At 43.6% G+C, this 14,567-nt stretch overlaps 5 protein-coding genes across 5 annotated transcripts; 3 read left to right on the top strand and 2 right to left on the bottom strand.

Moving 5' to 3' along the window:
* Window positions 1-2,456: 2,456 nt before the first annotated feature.
* EDB93DRAFT_1097676 (uncharacterized protein) lies at window positions 2,457-2,902 on the bottom strand (the record flags this gene model as incomplete). The annotated part of the gene is made up of 2 exons (XM_041446879.1): window positions 2,457-2,750; window positions 2,819-2,902. Coding segments are annotated over 2 exons (378 nt in total), but the record flags the coding sequence as incomplete, so codon positions are not given.
* Window positions 2,903-4,923: 2,021 nt separating this feature from the next.
* On the bottom strand, window positions 4,924-6,022 carry EDB93DRAFT_1258049 (uncharacterized protein; the record flags this gene model as incomplete). The annotated part of the gene is made up of 3 exons (XM_041454121.1): window positions 4,924-5,297; window positions 5,358-5,424; window positions 5,489-6,022. The coding sequence occupies 3 exons, from the start codon at window positions 6,020-6,022 to the stop codon at window positions 4,924-4,926; spliced, it is 975 nt and encodes a 324-aa protein (XP_041300649.1).
* A 527-nt stretch (window positions 6,023-6,549) lies between these two features.
* Window positions 6,550-8,301, top strand: EDB93DRAFT_1110038 (uncharacterized protein; the record flags this gene model as incomplete). Its single annotated transcript, XM_041448024.1, has 7 exons — window positions 6,550-6,894; window positions 6,982-6,997; window positions 7,058-7,200; window positions 7,222-7,326; window positions 7,603-7,792; window positions 7,869-7,916; window positions 7,973-8,301. The coding sequence occupies 7 exons, from the start codon at window positions 6,550-6,552 to the stop codon at window positions 8,299-8,301; spliced, it is 1,176 nt and encodes a 391-aa protein (XP_041300648.1).
* Window positions 8,302-9,064: 763 nt separating this feature from the next.
* On the top strand, window positions 9,065-9,745 carry EDB93DRAFT_1097674 (uncharacterized protein; the record flags this gene model as incomplete). Its single annotated transcript, XM_041446878.1, has 1 exon — window positions 9,065-9,745. The coding sequence occupies one exon, from the start codon at window positions 9,065-9,067 to the stop codon at window positions 9,743-9,745; it is 681 nt and encodes a 226-aa protein (XP_041300647.1).
* A 2,515-nt stretch (window positions 9,746-12,260) lies between these two features.
* EDB93DRAFT_1097671 (uncharacterized protein) lies at window positions 12,261-12,557 on the top strand (the record flags this gene model as incomplete). Its single annotated transcript, XM_041446876.1, has 2 exons — window positions 12,261-12,371; window positions 12,435-12,557. The coding sequence occupies 2 exons, from the start codon at window positions 12,261-12,263 to the stop codon at window positions 12,555-12,557; spliced, it is 234 nt and encodes a 77-aa protein (XP_041300646.1).
* Between the last annotated feature and the right edge of the window lie 2,010 nt (window positions 12,558-14,567).

Raw genomic sequence — 14,567 nt, 5'->3', positions numbered from 1 at the left:
CAGGGACGACACCCCTGTCCCTGTCCCTCCACCTACACGTAGACCTCGACGAAGTCGCCGATTGAATACCGAGCGCATCCTTGCACTCGGCCTGCCCACCACTAGACATGTACCGGGCCAAGATCCCACTAGGCAACAGTTACTTAACGACATACACACTAGGACGTCCCCACAACCCTATCAGTGCAACTTTAAGTGCAGGGTCTGCCACCAGTATGGCCACAAACAGAAACAATGCGAGCGATACTTCTGCCGCATTTGTGGACTGTTCGCCCCCGGACATCTCACTCCATTCTGCCCTCGCCTTCACGGCAAGAAGATCCTTCGTCGAGGAATATCCTCGGAAACGTTCTACACTGACATGCGTCAGTTAGAGGCAGCATATGATCACGATGCTGCGCGACTCGAACAAGATAGAGAAGAGAATGCTTTGGAAGCCATGGATATACTCCGTGACCTCGACTTCGACCCCTCCTGGTATGACAACATGGATAACTGAACTCGTTGATTTCAGTCCTAGAAACCGGGGTAATGTTACAAGAACATCTAGATGCTTGGGCCCCTACTCTTTTTCTCCTAATCGTCCTCGTATCCACCCTCGCATCATACCCTTACCCTGACCTTACCCTTGTCACCCTCGTCATCCTCGCATTCCCGTTCGCCCTCTACCTGTCGCTTCAGCAAAGCCAGTACATCTGGCCGGATCCCTTCGCTGACGAAGCATACCCATGCTCCGTTTCACCACCTGACTGATCCTGTGGACAGTCCCCTTACCCTTACCGTCTGGACGGTAACCTATGACACGATGCATGACGCATCCCCTTTGTCCGGTTCCCTTTTCTGATCTCTGACTCGGTGCGCAGTCGCACATGCGACTTATACTTAGATCCGCAGCTGCATGATCGTGCTTATGCATGTTTCACCTCTTATTTCGATCTTCTGACTCACATTCTTATCTAAGCACGTTCTACCTCGACCGAACGTGCCTTCCTGTTATGGTCTTACCCTTTACCGATTGCTTTCCCTGGTAGTACGAGTTATCATCCACTAATACGTTTCCTGTCCTCTATATAAACTCGCTACCATGTACTATATTCCTTAACTTGAATCTACTTGGTTCTTGACCTCATACTCTCATCAGAGTGATCCTTCTGCCTCGCCAGCAGTCTATATTCTATCCTCTTATCTGCTCATCGCGGATAAGCCTATAGTCTCGACCTTTGCTCATCGACTTTGTCGACGAACAAAGCCCCTGTTAACTAGTCGGACTTTTGTCCTTCTAATTAACGACGATCATTACGATTAACCTTCGGGTGTCGTAATCCCTGGCCGATATAGCTTATCGTCTTGCACCCGCGTGACATAAGCTACCCGATTTGGACATAGGCGTTAAATCGTACTTGCCGAAGACACGCCAAGTACGACCCCTAACCTTGGGCTAGCCCAAGGACGTCCACAGACCGTTGACGACACAAGCTCTGTTTGAGCGTCGCCAACAGACACCATCCAAGTCGTAACAATATTAGTCATTTCAAGAAACACCTTAGCCAACATTTTGAGATATTGGACTTAGGTGAACTCAACCGGTTGCTGGGACTCAATGTAGAAAGAAACTGTCCTACCTGCACCATTACACTCTGTCAACGTGTATATGTTGACACTGTCCTACAAAGGTTCGGCCTTGCAGAGGCAAAATTGGCTCAGATGTCTATGGAGGCTGGACTGGTACTCACTAACACAGACTCACCTGATACCTATGCCCAGCATGAGGCCATGCAAAATGTCCTCTATCAATGAGGAATTGGATCTCTCATGTATGTCACCACCAGTACCAGATCAGATATATCTTTCATAGTGGCCACTTTCTCCCAGTTTATAAGGAATCTGGATCATGCACACTAGGAGGCAAGTAAATGTGTCATGCATTACTTAAAGGTGATGGCAGACATTGTCCTTACCCTGGGAGGAACAGATGGAGGACTAGAAGTGTATGTAGATGCAGACTGAGCATCTAATGCTCATCATCACTCCATGTCCGGGTATGTGGTCTTGCTTAATGGAGGTCCTGTCGTGTGAAGCACCCAAAAACAACCTCTCATTGCACTATCTACAGCCAAGGCTGATATATTGCTCTAACTACCATTGCCCACAAGCTACTGTATCTGCAGCTACTCATCAAAAAGCTATATGGACCTTTATCACTTCCTACCCTCATATATTGCAATAATCAAGCCACCATTGCCTGCAAGAGTTTTTGAACCATGTAGCCCTCTGCATAAGCCATATTCTACCATATATTCTAGAGCAAATCTAGGGCAAATTTGGCTATTCCTGCAGCAGGATTTACTGATTTCATTGAGTCTACTGAAAGATCGTGGATTTTATCTTGTAACGATGTTTCTGTTGTACTCAGGTTTTCGCACTACATTGCCAAAGAAACATTTAAAACCATGGACCTATGCCTCCCAAGACCAATCATCACTAATTAGTTCATCATAAATGTGCTCGACTTTCCCTTCATCTGTAAAGCGGTGTTCTGGTGCATAGGTGAGGTGGTCGAGATATACAGGATTAGCCCACAGTTCTTTGATGCATTCAACAGGATCTTGCATGAATAATTCAAACTCTTCATTGATGCCTGATATCTGAATGACACTGCAGTGCCACAGAGTAACACTAGGGAGTTTATGATTAATTTTTTGGTGGAGCGCACAGGCATTCTTGTAAGATAGGTCGAGTTTACATTTCACCTAGCAAAAATACTTTAGCCATAATATCAATGCCACCACTGTGTGCTTACCTGATCAATGGACAAAACAATTAAGAAGGCATTTTGACTTGGCCCTTGCTGTATGGCCCACCAAGCTATCCCGTAGTCACATTCACTGACAAAAGGATAGTACAGATTATTCCTAAACTTCTATGATAATAAATTTTCTCCACCAGCCTATTTGTTTTCCTTAAACTTTTTAACAAAGAACCTTTGATGACAATTAAAAGCAAGGTAGAGTGAGAGGTGCTAAATATAGTGCAAACTGGCAGATGAACTTCAGAGGTGCATCTCATGGAGCACCAACACAGCTGGGCTTCACTGATACTTTTACTGAGAGAATGGTCTTCATATGAATGGAGGACATGTCCTGCATACCGTTTACGTTCAGAAACTTGGTGGTTAGTGGATGAGATAGATGTAGTGGGAAAATGAAATATAAGATAATAATGGGGCAGTTCATATCTTAAATCCTTTTGCGAGTGCTTGCAGTCTTTCTCTACAAAGTCAAAAATGCTGTTGCGGATGGCCACCATGCCTCGCTTGAGGATAGCTTTGAGGCTGGCCATGCCCGTATATGGCACTGGAGTAATTTACTTCAGAGTTTTGGTGTCAGCCTGACTCGAGCATCACGACTGCATGACATACCATTGACTTTCCATAGAGATTGTTGGTATCATCAAAATTGAAGTGCCCATCTGGATGATGAAGCCATACTTTGACAGTGTAGGAAGAATATTTTTGCTGGGCTCAGCAAAAGTAGTGCTACCTAAGCAACAATATTTAGGTAGATCTTCAGCACAACCTAGTCTGTTATATTTGCAGAGCAAGTGCGTTCAATCCTATAGGGGCTGCTGTTTGATATCAGTTTAGATAGTTAGTTATGAATAAAGGAAGATATTCTGAAGCTAGAAACTACTTGTCTGAAGGGAAACTGTAAAGTCCAAAATTATTGGAGTCAGGTTGGATGTTGGACTATGCATTGGACTGTTGGAAATGCATTGGATGGTGAAGGAAGGAATGTGTTGGAAGTATGTCAAAATGTCATATAAAATGAGTGTTGGATATTTCAGAATGTTTTGGAGTAAAAGAGCAGATAGATATTTTGTAATACAATAAAGTACTACTAATATCCAGTGACTTCCATCCTACTAACAGGTAGGGAAAAGTAACTAAAGTAATAGGTAGGAAGTCTAAGATATTATATAGTGACTATGTAGAAATTTGGAGTGCTATAGGTGAGAGTAGTAGCGATATTTTGGGTCTGAAATCCTATGTAATAGAACATGTGGTACTGTGGACTATGAGAAAATATGTAATAACACTGTCTATAATGTTTAGCAAGTGAAAATAAGTAATCGTACACCTTGTGGGGATAGATGCAACTGGACTAGACATAGGGAGGATGAATCTGATTGGGTTGGGCATCAGGCCAGGATCAGACATGTATCAGACTGTCGGAAAGTATATTAGGTCAGGATCGGACATGTGTTGGACTGTCAGACTCTGATTGGGGTAGTCAGAAGTGCATTAGACAAATACTATTTGGCACAAGTATCAAAAACAGTGGTTCCAAGCCCAGCACTGCAACCATCATTACAATGGTAATATCTAATCTATCCATTTATCTATATGGTACTACTGACTGTACCAATTCATCTACCAGCTGATCACTGTCATGTTGCCATTCCTCAAGGTTCAGCAATGTCTTGTATGTCTTTACCCACATTGTAAGGAAGCCTATGGCTTCAGCGCTGGATGCTCGCTAGGACTAATATCTCAACCGTCGTGACATAGTACGCACTCCTTTCTCGCTTGTTTCTTTTGTCTTCCTTTGTCCTTTTCATTTCACTATCTCTACCTTCACTCTTTTCCCTTTATGTCTATATACTAGAGGAAAGGGCCGGACTTCGTCGGCAGGGACCTTGTTTACTGTTTAAATCCATTGTACTGTTTGAATAATTGAACAAAATTCGAGTTACGAGGGAAATACAGAGTCAGAGTCGAACTAGAAATACAACTTTGTACAGTAAGAGGCGAGTCAACAAAAACATGCGGTCTGCATAAGTTCAAGAAAATTCTACACGAGTGACAGTACTATTGGGTTACTAGTTAAAGAATTGGTGTTAATTATAAGACCGTGCACGTACCAGTTAGCCTCTGATTGGGGTTTTCCCTTTGTTCTGTTGTTCTGTAGAAGGGCCTTCATTGAGGCAGCGACGTTTGAACGGGCTGGTTGGCATGGCTGCAGGCGGAGCGAGGACAATAATTTCTTGCAAGACCGCATTGAAAATGTCACGTCTCGATGACTTGATGCGATGGTGACAAATAGCCATATGAACTTCGACGAGTGCACCTTTCAGCTTCGATTCGTATTGACTCGGCGGGATAAGTTTATGGTTTTCATCATATGTGGGTAAAGGTTGGATATTGTGGGAAGACACAAGTTCATGAAGATGACCTTTGCAGCGGTCAGAAACTGGCCAAGATGCCATATTGTATTCGGAACTTAGGCTCTCTGCTGTCGCTAGTGTAAACAATTAGTCAGAGAAGTGTGGCACTAGATTGTATGCAGCTTAGTACTTACTTGTTGAGCCTTTGCCATTGCCGTCACCTTCATCATTAGCATCAGCTTCAAGGTCATCGGCCTTGGCCTATGTTATGATATCGAGCACAGTCAGGTAACAAAGAGACAGCGTGAATAAGACAATTACATACTTTGAAGAGACTGTGCGTGAGTTTGATTGACCTGTGGCCAAGAGAGTCGTGGATAATGTTGACTGTCTCATAATCCCGTTCTTTTGGAACTAACTTCTTGAAAGCACGGATATTGTTGAGAATGGCCGAAAAATCATCGGAGGGAAATTTGAAAGCCTCGCTATGGCCTGCCATGAGTTTGCAGTTTAGTTTAACATCTGCAAAACGTCCTTGGAAAACATTTGTAGGGTTGAAATTGGCATCGGGTGTAAAGTAGAAATTGTTACGGCTGATTTCAAATACACCGTGGATTATGAATTCAGCATCTTCGTTCAAGTTCCGTCCTTTCACGATGAGGATGTTACCCTTTTGACCACCAGCAAAATACTCTGCACGGTAAGCTAGTTTGGGTGTTGCAGCATAAAAGCCACCTTCATCATTCTGCATCTTGTTGAGTACAGAAGCAGCTGTCATGGCTGGTTTGTGACGTGCGGGAGAGCTGGGTGGTGTTTCAAGAAGGGGGGATGTCGTGGATGTATTCTTCGACTGGGTCATATTGACTTGGGTAGGTTTGTGAGTGCACGAAGAATACGTGACATGGGTTGAGACTTATTATATGGGATAGCGTGCATGATCCGTGCAGGGTGGCAAGTATTGGGATTTGATGATGTCTAAGCAGTATATGTCGTTTGAAGGTGCTCGAAGCTTCGGCTTTTCGAAGTTGAAGCTTGGCATGTTGTTTTTGTAATAGTCAGATTCTGTTTAACATTAAACTTTAATAGAACAACAAAGTTGATTTTTGAAGGGGAAAGGCTGCGGACCATATACTTGTCACAAGAACATGAGCATATTTTGTGGTGTATAAATCACAACATTTATTGTTGAGTAGCGTTATCTTCAGTATGTAAATGCGCGGCCATCAGATTCTTGGACTCAGCATGGTTAGCAGCATACAAAAATCATAAGCCATTACTATGGTGCACAGGCAGAGTGAAAATTTTGGGAACAAGACGGTCATGAAATTGTGATTGTTAAATCCACTACTACTCACCAATATTTCCGCGGGCCATCATACTAGTACTATGCCAGTGCAAGAATTAGTGGGCAATTTGATGAAGGATGAGCTGCAGGCTGCAGTTCCAACAGGCATATTTCACCGGACCTTTAGAAATGTGCCGTGGACCAAGATTATCGAGCTCGTTAGAGTGCAGTCTGATGAAGTGCTTGCTTTAATAAACAATGCAATCAAGGTCAAGGAAGAAAGGAAGCAGAAAAAGCAAGTAAAGAAGAAGAAACAGAGATACGAGGCACATCAACAGGAACAGGAGAATAATGCAGGCGAGGGCAGCATTGCTGTGGAGAATTGTCAAGTTGTGGAACCAAGTTTTCGTGATCATTCCAAATTTATGGAATTGCCAACTGATGAGGTGTGGAAACAATGTTTTCGAGCATTTCGAGAGGCAACAAGCAATAGAGCACTTGCAATGAATGTTTGTGTTGTTTGTGCATGAGAGATGATGGCATTCGAAGGTGAGTTTCAAGTAAGATGTAAGATGATTGATGTTGATTTGATATCAAACAAATGTGTAGGCAAAAAAATATTCATTTTGAGTGTTCCCAACATCAAGCAGAGATTAAGACCTGCCATTGTCCATCCGTCATATGATCTATGGGAGGGAATGTTATTGGCAAAGCACAGCATCGAAGGAGACGGAGCTTCTGCAGTGGCATGGGTGTGCAACAAATGTTCACAGGCACTCACAAACAACTCAATGCCAAAACATGCACTTGTCAACAATCTTTGGATCGGAGATGTTCCTCATGAACTTGCAATCCTCACTCTTCCTGAGCAACTTTTGGTGTCTCATTACTTTCCTCGGTGCTACGTTTTTAAGCTATACCCCAAGGATCATCATGCATCAAATCCCAACCACTTGCAATGAGGAATGACGGGGAATGTTTCACTGTACAACATGAACACGGATACCATTGTGATGATGTTGGAAGGACAACTGCTACCACATCCAGCTGTATCATTGGCATCAGTCATCGCTGTGACATATGTTGGCACAAAAAAATTACCAAAAACATGGCTGAAGTCCATGTTCCAAGTTTGACGTCGCATTGTATACAAGGCTCTCATGTGGTTAAAATGCCACAGCGAGATCTACAAGGATATCGCAATTTCAGATGAACATCTTTACGGCCTTCCTGAAGATGATGTTCCAATGGAGATTCTGTCCATCATTCAACACAAAACTGATGTGGGTCTTGTACAGAAGGAAAGTGCAGGTTATGTTCCATGTGATGACTCGGAGATGAATAGTGAGTAGCTCTGAGCTTGCCTGCAATTCAGTTTAATTTATAGCTTAAACTCCAGATGTAGGAAATCACGATCTAGATACAATTGAAGTTGAAAAAGATGAAAATGTGATGGAAGTTGAGCATGGTGAGGGTTTATTCAGCAATAAAAATTTCGAAATTTTTGATGTGATTTTGGAGCAGATGCCAATGTGATTCCATTGCAATTCCTTGGAGTCACAGATACTGAAATGAACTCGTTATCATTGAACGAGCTGATGAAGTATGCACTCACCAACATGGAAGACAAGTCCGAGTTAAAGGAAGGTGGATATGCTGTGCGGCACAGCTTAATGCCAGTCTCCGACTTCAGCTCAGGTCAACATGGTGAATGTAATCCAAACCTAAATCCATTGGCTGCAGCATATCCAGTTCTTTTCCCATATGATATTGGAGGGATAGAAGCAAGCCGAGAGAAGAAGATTGGATTCAATGAACACATACAATGGGCACTGCAATACTATGACCGTTGATTCTGTATCCATCATTCTTTCCCATTTGTTGCCTTTAGCATCGAGCAGAAACGAGAAGCTCTCCAATCAGCTTGTATTCAAATGCAGTGAAAAGACTTCAAACGAGATGCATTTGTAATCAACTCAATAACCATAGCTGATTTGAAACAAGCCGAGAAGGAGGAAGCAGTGCATGTTCCCATATCCAATCCTCGAGTCCGCCTGCTATGTAAACACGTTTTCACAACCAGTGGCCGTGTCAAAGGATCAGACAAGTTACATCCATCTTATCGAGGTCATATTTTGGGGACAACTATGAAGAAGCGAGGGCCATCTCTGTGGATAACCATCAATCCAAGCAACCTTCACGATCCTGTTGTACAGGTACTCGTTGGAGAAGAGATTGACATGGACAAATTTTTTGCAACTGCTGGGGCCAGACAGTGACCACAGGGCACAGAATATTGCAAGTGACCCATACGGAGCAGCAAAGTACTTTTTCTTCATCATCAAAACTGTCCTTCAGACACTTTTTGGCATTGAAGTGACGAAGGATTGTGTTCACACTACAATGGGAATCCTTGGTCGCATCAGCACTTATTTTGGGGTAGTTGAGGCACAAGGACATGGAACTCTGCATGTCCACATGCTGATTTGGCTCGAGGATGCACCTAATTCCAACAAGATGCATGAGTTCTTGAAAACAGAGGAGTTTCAAGATTGTATCAGGGCATACATCAAGCAGAACATCCGAGCTCACGTAGATGGTCTCGATGAAGAAATGATGAAAAGTACCCCACGTGAAACCCAATTGCCATACTCTTGTCCACCTGATCCTGATGCAGAAAATTGGGCAGCCGAGTTTGCTGATAAGGAAAAACGAGTGGTGCGGTCACAACAGGTTCATACATGCACAAAATCAACCTGTCTCTGTTACAACAAGCATGGAAAGCTTGTATGTAAGAGACGTGCACCATGGGAGCTGTCCAGTACCAAATATATTGATGAGAAGGGAAACTGGAAGCCCAAACGAACACATCCTTATGTGAACAACTACTGCCCTGCGATATCAGTAGCATTATGCTGCAATAATGACATCAAGCTGCTTACCAATGGAGTTGACACAAAGCATGCATCGTGGTATTCAACAGACTATCAAACAAAAAAACAAAACAAAAACCACAATGTGTCCGCACTGATAGCGAAGTCCCTCCTGTATCATGAAGAGCACTCCGACCACCTTGAAAGTGTCCTGGAACATAATCAACTTTTGATATTCTGCTGTCAACATTCCATCAATCATGAAATGGAGTTATCCGGTCAACAAGTGGTTGCATATTTGATGGGATGGGGTGATCGAATCTGTTCTCATCATTATGTGCTGCTTTATTGGTCAATAGTGAAGAGATGTCTATTGGTGACTTTTCCAGAACTATGGCCAAAGAATTCGATGTATGTCTTTTAAACATAATGAGTCTGACAAAAGAACTGACAATGGTATCAATAGTGAATGTAATCGTGATGAAGAGGTTGAAGTCAAAGACAATGTGAGTAATGCAGATGTGGAAGACAGACCTCACAATGAAGAAGACTTGGATGATGAACTTGATGTAAGTGTGTTGTTGAAGACTCTGTGCGGTCATCGTCTCATGGTTAATTGAAGGATACTGTGACTCTGGAGGTCTGCACAGGAGGCCAGTTATATGTTCGATCACAGCTAGAGGATTACACCATGCGAGGAAATGAGCTCGAATCATATTCATTTTTTGAATTTATTATCGACACATACAAGGAGGCTATCCCTGCTTCTGAAAAGCAAAACAATGGACAATCAAATGCTACAACATCCTCCCGTGGACGGCCTCGAAATGATCGCAGCCATTATAAGGAGGGACATAGCAAGAACCATACCCATCGCCAGTGTCATTCGCTCCAAGGGTCACAGTACCTTACCCAACATCATTGGCCCATTCTTCCTGCAGCCAAACGACCCAACGTGTAGAAGTCTATATTGTGCCTTGATGCTTGCCCTCCTATTTCCATGGCGTGACCTTCAGGATATCAAGGCAGGATTCGGTAGCTTCAAGGCAGCATTTGTATCATTTTCCGAGGCAGCATCTCAAATGGACAGAGATGTGTTGGCGAGTGTGCAGTATTATTATGACTGCAAGGCTGCCGCATCTATCCATCGTGAAAGCGATGATGAAGCACCACAAGTGGACATGAGCAATAACCTGGATGCGCTTGCTGCAGACTCTGTAGATTCAGACAGTGAAGATGATGAGATGCATATTGAGTTGACGGAAGCAGATCTACTTGCCTATGAGGAATCACAGAAAAATCATCATGAGGAGTTGCATGGATTGATGGCTATCGTAGCTGCACGGACAACAAAGCTCTTTGGTGATGAGCACTGCAACTGGACATGTGGAACGAGTGGAGTTGGAGTCGCACATGGGGCTGATTATATCAGGCTTCAACAGTGGCAAAATCAAATGTCGGAGGCTATTGTCACTCTTAATGGCGACAGTGCACTAGCTCGTTGCAACTCAGACACGGAGAATGCAGGTGACATTGCTGTGATATTAGATGAAGTACTTGGGTCTGATATTGATTGTGACTATGGAGTTGAGCAGATATCAACCCTGCAACACAAAGATGAAGACCATTTATCAGCCATCAATCCATCATACTTGCTCAAAGACCAGAGATGTGCCTATGATATTATTGACTGGCACTTGACAGAAACTCTTGCCGGATGAGCGCCACCACAACTACTCATGGTAATTCTGGGAGAAGGTGGCATAGGAAAATCGAAGGCTATCCAGAAAATCACGGATAACTTTCGCAGCAAAGGAGTTGGTCACATACTTGTCAAGGCTGCGTACACTGGGATAGCAGCATCAATTATTGATGGCAAGACTCTGCACGTCATTGCACAAATTATTATCAATGGTCGCGAACAGTCACAAAAGACGGCAAGGAAGCTCACAGCTTTCTGGAAGGACAAGATGTACTTGATTATTGATGAAAAATCAATGGTGTCACATACATTATTCGCTCGTCTTTCAGCATACATAGCGAAGGGGAAGGTGCTCGCTGGAGAAAGTGACACAAAGAAGCCATTTGGAGGAGTCAATGTCATAGTGTCAGGCGACTTTCATCAGTTTCCTCCTGTTGCTGGCAGCAGAAATGCGCCACTATTCTGGCCATGTGATTCTTCCAAAGACAGTGCAGAGGAGCTTCTTGGTCAAAAACTATACGAGGAGTTTAACATTGTTGTTCGCCTGAAAGAGCAAGTAAGAGTTACCGACCCAGATTGGTTGGACTTGCTGCAACATGTTCATCATGGTAGCTGCCGTGCACACCACGTCAAACTGCTCCGATCGCTCATCATTACCAACACATCATGCCCTCCTACTGATTTTTCAACACCGCCTTGGAATGAATCAGTACTCATAACACCACGCCATGCTGTTCGTAAACACTGGAATGCAATCATGGCACAGACAACGTGTCGAAGAAATGGAACACAACTCTTTATATGCGCAGCATATGATACATTCCAAGGCCGTCCTCTAACACTATCAGAGTGTTTCACAGTGGCGACAAAGAAACAAAGAAAACATCGTGAAAAGCATGATGAGAGGGCTGCACTAGCAAACAAGCTCGACTTAGCAAAGGGAATGAAAGTTATGGTCACATTCAATGTGGAAACAGATCTGGACGTGGCCAATGGAGCTTGCGGAGAAATAGTAGAGATCGTACTTGATGAACGCGAAACAGCATTCTCGCCCACAGCTCCAATCGTTGAACTGACATACCCACTGGCATACATCCTCGTCAAGATGAGTCGCACGAAGGCAGTTCAACTCGAAGGACTGGAGAAAGATGTCTTACCCCTAGTTCCGCTGGAACGCACATTTTCAATCATTCACGGAAAAGGACTGAAAACGATCAGGAGGAGACAGCTGCCTGTCATGCCAGCATATTCATTCACAGACTATAGATCACAAGGTCAGACAATAAGTCACTCCATTATAGATATCGCGACACCTCCTAGTGGTGGACTCACCCCATTCAACGTGTATGTTGCCCTATCACAAGGCCGCAGCCATGACAATATTCAGCTGTTGCGAGATTTTGATGAAAAGTTGCTGATGTCACATCCCTGTGAATACTTGCGAGTTGAAGATGAGAGGTTAATGAAGTTGGACGTGGAGACGGAGAAATGGTGGAATCAAAAGACGCTGAAATCAGGAGAAGAGCTTATGTGAAGATGTATGAATATAACGCAAGCGCATTGACTTTGAGGTCGCGTGCATCTGATGCCATGGCAGGAGTGCAATTGGGAAAGAGAGCGAGGGAGAACTGAGGAATGTGAGTTGTTACAGCCATACTGAGGTTGGATGACGACAGGACAGTTTGGGACTGAAAGCTTGTACGATGTATGTAAGACCAGATGTATTTGTAATCAAATAGTGCTCAATGCTCATGCTGTGGAGAATTAAGCAAAATGTGAATGATGACGAGAATAACTGACTGGTGCTAATCACCTGACTCTATGGCTGCATTTGGAACCCAACCCTAATCTAGGGCTGACCTGGGACGGCTTTCCAAATATGGAATAAACCCTAACCCTGAACAACACCATGAGATCTGGCAGAAATAATTGCAACAGCGTAACCATGCCTTGTATTTTTTGAGCGATGGAAGGGCACCAGAGCAAACTGTACAGGAAGCAATAGAAGAGGTTTGAAAATGCTGTTATTCCTTGTGGGTGTATCAAGTGAAGCATCGGTGAATGAAAAATGTTATGGGAGAGTGAAGAAAAACAGCGAACAAGTAATTTGGTAAAAGTCGAACCATGTGTCATGTCATGTGAGATTGAGAGTTAGCTAATCAAAAATTTGTCCAGGTAATGCGCCAACAAAAAGGGAACATGAAGGAAAAAGACAGGTCCTGGGGTACCCAGAGAACCATGGTATTTTAACATCTCAACCTTTTTGAGAGAAATAAAACCAAAGATGAATTATTTGAGCAAAATGGCGATGCCGAACCTGACGATCACGGAAAAGCCGGGTCAGGTAGCGGGCTTTGCCACTTTAGATGGCGCTACTGGCTTATGTAGTAGTATCGGTGAATCGTGATTGTGCTGTGATGTCTATTGGATTGCAAGCATCGTACATACAATGTAAATTTGTCTATTACTTCCCACGGATGCATAACTTTATCCTTCAGCCACAATTACAAGATGTGAGTGACCTTGTAAACAAGGTAACCTTGTTTATCACTACGTTTCCCGCCCTTAGATGCCACTCATATTCATATATATAGCCATGTACTTTTCATATTAAAGCATCAAATTATTGTCCGTCTTCCGTCCATTCTACAGTATCACTAAGCCTCAAACTTGCATTCCCAGAACTCAGCACACCTTACATATTGGAGCCCACCATGAGGGGAAGCAAATCAATCAAAACTCTATGCAACCATCAGACCTCACTACTCCAACAATTTCAAAGTATATTCATCCCAACGCTCAGCTTGCCACCGAAAATGCTGCTCGAGCATCTAATCTGGCACCAAGACGCTCTCGCATTCCCGTTACAGCTAAGAAACATGCCACCTGTTCTGTAACTAAAGACAAAGACCCTGTAGAATCTCCAGAACTCGTGTTTCGTTTGCCTATCCATCACCGCATCAGCATCAAAGGAACAGAATCTACTTTGCATCTCCTATTTCCCCTAATGCCTACCAGTATTGTGTCGAGCCTTGCTCCACAAACCAAGCCCATCACCGTCACCCCTAGCCTCAAATTCTTCTCATCTACAGCTCTACCGCCACCAAGTACTACCCTACAACCACCACCCACATCACCATCAGTTACAGCTCCCACCATGTCTTTAACTTCGAAGGGAATCAACGCCATGCTGGCCCTGATGTCTAACAAAGCTCCATCCTTCACTGGAGAAACATCTGACCTTTTAGACTTCTTTGAGCTTTTTGAGGATCTGGCTCAAGCCTGTGGTCTTACTGATGCTGAGCAATGTAAACTACTTGTCAGATACGTGTATCAACCTATGAAATGCTTCTGGGTCACTCTCACCGGGTATGAGAGCAAAGAGCAAAGACTTCGCCATTCTCAAGGCTAGCATCCTTGAGCAATACCCTGGTGCAGAAAAAGGACTATGCTACACCATCCAAGACCTAGAATGAGCCATTCTTAACAGCACTGACAGCGACATTTCCACAGAAACTGAGCTACTTCAGTACTATAGACAGTT

The sequence above is a fragment of the Suillus bovinus genome (assembly GCF_016758785.1).
Source record: "Suillus bovinus strain UH-Sbo-P2 chromosome Unknown EDB93scaffold_250, whole genome shotgun sequence".
In the NCBI taxonomy this organism is placed as follows: domain Eukaryota; kingdom Fungi; phylum Basidiomycota; class Agaricomycetes; order Boletales; family Suillaceae; genus Suillus; species Suillus bovinus.
This window is presented reverse-complemented; position numbering and strand designations above follow the sequence as displayed.